We start from the raw sequence: 6,973 nt of genomic DNA, 5'->3' as shown, positions 1-6,973 counted from the left end.
GGGCTCCACAGAACTCCAGGTTGCAGAAGGGCCCTGGCTAGTTTCAGGACGAAACTAGGACCAGGCTAAGAGAGTGGGAGTGTCAGTGAGGAGAGGCAGGGAGTTCCATTTAGCCTGGCAGCCTTGGGGCCTGAAAAAAAAGGGGCATTGAGGGACATGAAGCAGGAGGTGACTAAGCTCCCATCACAGGCAAGACCAGGGGACTTCATTGGCTAGTAGTACCAGGGGTGCACTTTGGCCATCCTGGCTAGGACTTGGTGGCCTTGGTGATTGATGGTTGGACTTGGAGCCTGTTTTCTGATGGTCTCCTTCTAGTCTCTGCTTTTGCTCAGGACTTAATTAGCACCTTGCCTCTTCTGTTCCATGTCCATAGATGGGAACCCCTTGAGGCACCTGGTCTACCTCTGCCCTGATCTCTGGATTTGGAATAAGGAGAGACTTGTGTAGGTCTCTTACTACTTTGGAGACCAGGAAAAAAGAAGCTATTTCTGGGGAAGAGGGTGGTAGGTCACTGAGGATCAGGAGGATTGTTTATGGGAGAAGCATATCCAATGAAGTATCTGAAGAGTTTTCAGACAACTGACTGAGCACCAGCAGGGTTCTTGGCTTATGTGGTGGAAGAGAGTTTCACATAGACCTGCCAGGTATAGACAGAGGTTGATTGAGGAAAGTAGCTACCCACTCAGGTGAGAACTGGGCAATCTCAAGAGAGAGGCACTTTTGGGGGTGAAGCAAGGAATACACATTCAAGGGAGAATGCGGACCATTCTGGAGGGTAAGAGGTGCAGTCTTGGAGTTGCCTGCCCTTCTTTTAAAGGAAACTTGGTGAGGGGTAGTTAAGGGAAGGTATGCAGGAATAATATCAGTCTGGTGATTTCAAGATGGGTTCTGGTGGTCTGAGCAGTCTCGGGATCATCGAGCTGATGTTGCCTTCACTATCTGGTCAATAAATAGCTCTGGAAAATTCCCTAAATTATGGTTTCCTCAAGATATCACCTCTCTCTTTGCTTAATCAATTTATCAGAGGTCAATTAACAGTGCACAGGTAGATTTATAAATTTCTCAGGAATTTGGAAGTAATAAGCTTAGGAGAGAGACACTGGCTTAGGGAATGGGAGGCCTGGAGAAGTCTGTGGAACGTCAGAATTTAAATCCTAATTTCTTGTTCTTCTTTTAGGTCTCCTTTCTACCTATTTCTTATTCCTTGTATCCTACCTTTGAATTAGGATCCATGCCATGAACAAATATTGGGTAACAAATATGAACCAGTCCTCCCTCATTCTCATGCTCAGAGGAGAAACTTGAGACTCAGAGGGGAAAACCTAGGGCCCTGTTTGGAAGTCAAGATAGGAACCCAGGCTCTAGGCTGCTCATTCAGAGCTCTGGCCCCAGACATGGCAGTCCACACAGGGTCAGCGAGGGAGATGATCTAGTTTTATTCCTGATCTTAGCAGGAGAGAGAATGCACAGTCAATTAGAATACAAAGAGGATGTTTTAATGAAAGGACTATTTACACATGTATGTGTGTAGGGAGCCCATGAGAGAGACAGTCTTTTGGGTCTCAGAACTTGGGAGCGGTCAATGGAAGGAATCAGTGGAAACGTTACCGTTACCATTACCAAGGGTGGAGGTGGATTGTTTTTCCTCCAGTTCCTGCTGTGACTTCTTTGCACTTCCAAGAGATGAGTGGCTACCTTGTTTTTCCTGCAAAGACAATAAGCAGGGTTTCCACTCTGCCCTGGGTTTCTCTGACCTCTTGCTGGGAGTCCCCACTGCCAAATCTGCCTGGAAAAACATGCTGGGCCCCTGGTCCTGGGTGTGTCTGTGTGCTTGGGGCTGATGTGTGGCCTTCCTGTGTTCTGGTCCATGAACCTGCTATGTTCAGGACCAGAGCTGGGGCCTCCAGGCCTTGCTCCCCCACAGGGCACCCTGCTTATTCCCCTGTGGCAGGCCTACAGTCTGGCAGGGCTCTACTTTCTCAGTACCTCTTCTGCTTCCTTCTTTTTCTTCCGCTTGAGCCAGAGGAGGTAACATCTGAGCCAGGAAACAGGATGGAGATGGGTCAGTCAAGGAATAGGAATTCTTCCTTGGGCACCCTGGGGTTTGGAGAAGTCACTCACCCAACTCCAGCTATGGCCACGAGTAGCACAGTGCTGAGGATTATAGCCCATATGTAGGACTTCATTTTCTTGGCTGGGGGTGTGAAAGCAGGGAGCCAGGTGTTTAAAGGCCAGGAGGGACTGTCTGGGCTCTAGAGAAGAGCTAATGACTGAGCACTATTTCTGTGCCCACCTCAAGAGATGAATGAGACATGGTCCCTGCTCTCTAGGAAGAGGACAAGGAAACAATTACTGTGTGGGAAATAGGACAGCGCATGGGATGGGGAGAAAGGACGATGAGTCCCTGGGGGTGGGAGTGCGTCAGAAAATTGCTCAGAAAATAGGACCTCTGATTGGGACTGTCAAAGACAAATAGAGTTCATTTCCACGGGTCACAGGCAAACCTGTGTTCCAGGCTGAAGACATGTTCAGGAATGGGAGCATGAAGCTGCACATCTGTCCAGAGTGTCCACAGCTTGGTGTGGCTGGGTAGTCGGGGCCATGGGAGATGAGCAGGGGCTGCTCACATGGGGCTTCCCAAGGAGGTTGGATGTTATCTGGGATATTTGGAGCTACTGAAAGTTATAAACAGGGAGTATCATGGGCAAATTTTCTCCTTGAGGAAGAGTTTTGTGGTGGCCAGGAGGGGCAGGGAAGCCAGTTAGGAAAGTTTGCCATAACTCAGGTGAGCGATTAGGATGTCTGAGGAAGAGGGGCACAAGTTAGAATGAAAATATAGGAACACATTTAAAAGTTATTTAGCAAGGCTTGGGGAACCCATGATTTAGGATGGAGGGAGATTCCTGGCTTAGGAAGTGGAGGGTTTGAGTAGAGACATATGCTGAAAAGGACCGTGAAGGCAGAGCAGGTTTGGGGGCAATGGAGATGGGTTTAGGCACATTTCCAAGCATGTTGACTCTGAGGACCTAGCGGTAGATGGCTTTCAGGCTCTAAACCTGGACACATGAATGTTAAGAAATCCCAAAGGCACTACCATCACCCAGGAGGAGGAAGATGAGCAAGAAAAGTTTTGAGTTGGACAGAGAAAAAAGAGGGAGAGAAACAATAATAGCCCCAGGGGTGAAGGGCCAGGAGAGGGTACGCTGGACAAAGCAGGGACCACTGACCTGGGCAGAGAGCAGCGTCATTGCAGGATAAGACGTGGGTATTACAGTCTGCACACACAGTGACCTCTATTGTGGATCTGATGTCTATGAGGGGGATGGGCAGGAGCCTTAGAGGAAGCTGTGGGGGGTGGGGGGCTCTTGTCCCTCAGTCAAGCCCAGTACCCAAGCACACTCACCACAGGACTCATTGCAGGCTGCCCGGAAAGGTGAGATGGTGGAGAAATTGAGGCACTGGGGGAGCAGACAGAGCCAAGAGGGGTTGGGGGTGTGAGCAGGACATGGAACTGGGGAAGGTGTGGAAGGTGTCCAGCCTGTGGTTAGGGCTGGGGGTTCCTGGGAAGAGTCTGGGAGGGGCTTCAGATTGGACTCTGCAGGCCTTGGGTCTCCATGGGGGTGAAGAGCTGGGCCGTGGGCAGCGGAAGTCCCATCTCTCACCCTTCTGCATCAGCTCCTCTGATCTCCTATTCAGCCTCTCGGCAAGGAGACCCTTATATACACGAATCTCTTCCAGAAGTGACGATTTATCTGGAGTAGGGGGGAAAGGGTGCTCAGTTGTGTGAATTGCTCCATGTTGGGATTTCACATTTGTCTTCAAACAGAAATTCCATAGAGGACACAGAGTCAGGCTGTGTCCATCTCCCACCCTATGACCAAAGCAGTCCTCTGGGAATGCTTTGGAGAGTGGGATATTGCCAACCCAAACCCCAGGGCCCTGGGACACTTGGCCTCCTCACTATTGCGTAACTTCTGAATGATTTGGTCAACTTGGCTGAAGAATTGGGCTGTTTCTTCTTCCAGATGGTTCTTATCTGAGGGGCGAGATGTATGAGGAAAGCCAGGGAAGTAAGATCCAGTTTGGGTGAAAGGGTGAGTCCTGGATCCTGGAATCCTGGAAGTACCTCACCAAGATAAGAGGATTTTATCGAGGAAGTATCTTCCAGGAAGAAGGAGTGGAGGCTTTGGGAGAGTTCTACTGGTGGTGGCGAGGTGCCCCAGAGAATCTGCAGGTCATAGTCCAGCAGGGCAGGCATCTCTGGCCAGCAACGGAGGCAGGTCTTCTCACCAGCGGTTGTCAGGAGAAAGATGAGCAGGAGAGGCAGCATCTTCTGGGGTCTCTGCACACATGGCCCTGCCTGTAGTTCCATGTGGAATGCTGGCACCCTGTCCCCCTGGGAACTGCATTCTCTTGGCAGAACAAAAGTAAATTCTGAGGGTTAACAAAAGTAAGTTCTATGGTCAGCTGTGGTGAACATAGGCTTTGGCATCAGACCCAAGCACAGCTTGGTTACTCCTCTGGAAATGGGGTCCCTGATGTTTGGTGGGGAGGGTTCTCATGAGGATCTAGGACAGCTGTGCTGCTTCTTGATGGGTGCTCAACTATCACTGAGTTTATCTTGTAAGAAATTGATGAGCAAGACTGAAATTCAAGAGTTCAGGAAAGAGCAGCACAGCAAGAAGGTTAGCTGTGCAAAAAGATTCTGAGTGTCTCTGTACTTTTCCACATAGAAATGATCAGCCATGGAGGAAGAATATGGAAAATATATTTTTCAGGGCGTATAAAACCCAGCAGCTACATTGTGTTTGGCCAAGTCACAGAGACTTGGACAGATCCTCCAGTTATTGTGTAGTCAGATAGTGAAGACAGAGTTGTAGCCAGCAGTGTCTGGAAGTGTAGAGAAGGAAGAAGTCACCTGTAGGGCAGTTCTTTTGTACAATACACACTGAAGAAGAATTGGTGAGAAGAAGAAGAAGGAGGAGGAGGAGGAGGAGGAGGAGGAGGAGGAGAAGGAGGAGGAGAAAAAGAAGAAGAAGAGGGGGAGGGGAAGGGGAGGGGGAGGAGGAGGAAGGAGGAGGGAGGAGGGGGGAGGGGAAGGGGGAGGAGGAGGAAGGAGGGAGGAGGGGGGGAGGAGGAGGAGGAGGAGCAAAAAAAATAGTTTTGGGGATTTTTGTCACAGTCATTCCTAAGCTGACAATTTTTGCCCTTTTGTGCATGCTATGCTTCTGACCAGCTTCTGAGTGTCTTGGAGAAGTCACTCACCTAACTCCAGCTATGGACACGAGTAGCGCAGTGCTGAGGAATTATAGCCCACACGTAGGGCTTGTTCTTGGCTAGGGGTGTGAAAGCAGGGAGCCAGATGTTTAAAGGCCAGGAGGGACTGTCTGGGATAGATTATGGGCAGCTGAGGGCCACCAGGAATTTGAGGAATGCTTCCAATGAGAATGACAAAAATAATAGCAAGAATTTAAACCAAAGGCAAACATAAACTTCAGAAAAAGAAAAGTCATAAGAGATCATGGGAAGCAGAAAACTTAGAACTTCACTTTAGTGAAATGGACAAAATATTATTCTTCCAGACAGGAAGAGCTTGCTTTATAAAAGAAAAAGTGAGATAAAAAGAATTATTGGAGAGTAAAAATATGACAGAAGAGGGCTGGGGTTATGGCTCTGTGGTAGAACACTTGCCTAGTATGTGTGAGGCACATAAATAAAGGTATTGTGTCTATCTACAATTAAAAATATTTTTAAAAAATATGATAGAAGAAATTGAAAAAGTTAAAAATGTGTTGGGATATGAAGTTCCAGAAGTGTTTCAGACACCAGTACAGAAAGATAAGAGATGGCAATTAGGAAAAGAAAAATTATAAAATTAGATAATCAGTCTATGAGATTCAGCAAATACATGTTCTGGAAAAAAACTGGAGGGAATAAAATTACTTACAACAAATTGAGTAAGAAAGATGCTCAGGGAGGAATTCTTTTGGAAAGGGAAATGGTAGGCAGACATAAAGTTATGCTATAATAAATAGCAGTTGAATTGGTAAATTTTGCTTGCATTCAGTTAGGTGGGCTCTGTAGTGAGAGGATGGTTCTGAGTACTGCTGAGCTCTTGTCTCACCCTGGCTTTGGACAATTTGGAGAAATATTTAGGGATGTGCCCATATTTTTTCTATCAGGCAATGCTTCTGGAAAAGAAGGTCTTGTTTGCATGGAATCCAAGCTGGGAGAAGCAGGTATTCCCACCTTGGTGCTCTGGATAGGGTTCAGAGATATATAGCACAAAAACCTACTGCTTACAATGCTCTTCTTCCTCTTCCCATCCACTCCAAGGTAGCCCCAGAAAGCCTGTGTATGGGAGGAAAGGACAGGGAACTAATAAAAATGAGAGAAGGAAAAATTTTTTAGAAGTGAAAGATGTGAATTTTTTAGAAGTGAAAGATGTGAATTTCCAGATAGAAAGATCTCACAAAGAAGGCATTTCCCACCCCCTAGGAATAAGAAAAAAACACAGCAAAGCACAGAAAGAAATAGACTAGGTACAGGAGACCAAGTGCTTAATATATCTTCAGGGTTCTCAAGATCAATATAGAAAGTTAGCTGTTGATGAAGTAATGCTTTTTCATTCGGAGAAAAATATTTCCATCTTAGAATGCTATACTCGGTCAAACGTCAAACAAGGAGGAAGACTGACTAATGTCTTCTTAGCAAAGGCAAGTTAAAACTAACCTCTTTTACCTTCTTACAGAAAGTTATTGGAGGATGTGCTCCGACTAAGTAAGCCAATCAAACAAGAAAGATGATTGTTGGGAAGTGAAGGGACTGGACTTGAATGCACAGACAGATGAGAGAACTCTTGGGGCAGTAGTCAAGGGAAGTCCTGGGATGATGGACGGCCAGGCTGGCTCTCCTTGGGTGGAGGAAAGTCTGCAGTGGGCAATGAGCTCAACTCCTTCTAGCTGCCAGATTT

At 47.2% G+C, this 6,973-nt stretch overlaps 1 protein-coding gene across 1 annotated transcript; it reads right to left on the bottom strand.

The window, feature by feature from the left end:
• Window positions 1–1,971: 1,971 nt before the first annotated feature.
• Window positions 1,972–4,330, bottom strand: Tex51 (testis expressed 51). The gene is made up of 7 exons (XM_040293393.2): window positions 4,132–4,330; window positions 3,962–4,036; window positions 3,663–3,752; window positions 3,404–3,421; window positions 3,228–3,311; window positions 2,122–2,194; window positions 1,972–2,035 (listed from the first exon to the last, which is right to left on the bottom strand). The coding sequence occupies exons 1-7, from the start codon at window positions 4,328–4,330 to the stop codon at window positions 1,972–1,974; spliced, it is 603 nt and encodes a 200-aa protein (XP_040149327.2).
• Between the last annotated feature and the right edge of the window lie 2,643 nt (window positions 4,331–6,973).

Source organism: Ictidomys tridecemlineatus, chromosome 7 (genome assembly GCF_052094955.1).
Source record: "Ictidomys tridecemlineatus isolate mIctTri1 chromosome 7, mIctTri1.hap1, whole genome shotgun sequence".
Classification (NCBI taxonomy): domain Eukaryota; kingdom Metazoa; phylum Chordata; class Mammalia; order Rodentia; family Sciuridae; genus Ictidomys; species Ictidomys tridecemlineatus.
The sequence above is the reverse complement of the archived record's forward strand: the minus strand, read 5'-3'. Positions and strand labels throughout refer to the sequence as shown.

What these genes read in the sequence shown, in the direction of transcription:
- Tex51 (XM_040293393.2), bottom strand. Translation starts at nt 4,330, where the DNA reads ATGCTGCCTCTCCTGCTCATCTTTCTCCTGACAACCGCTGGTGAGAAG. An exon ending in GATAAAATCCTCTTATCTTG is followed by an intron (nt 4,037 to 4,131) that starts GTGAGGTACTTC and finishes CTCGCCCCTCAG; the next exon opens with ATAAGAACCATCTGGAAGAA. An exon ending in TGACGCTGCTCTCTGCCCAG is followed by an intron (nt 2,195 to 3,227) that starts GTCAGTGGTCCC and finishes TCACACCCCCAG; the next exon opens with CCAAGAAAATGAAGTCCTAC.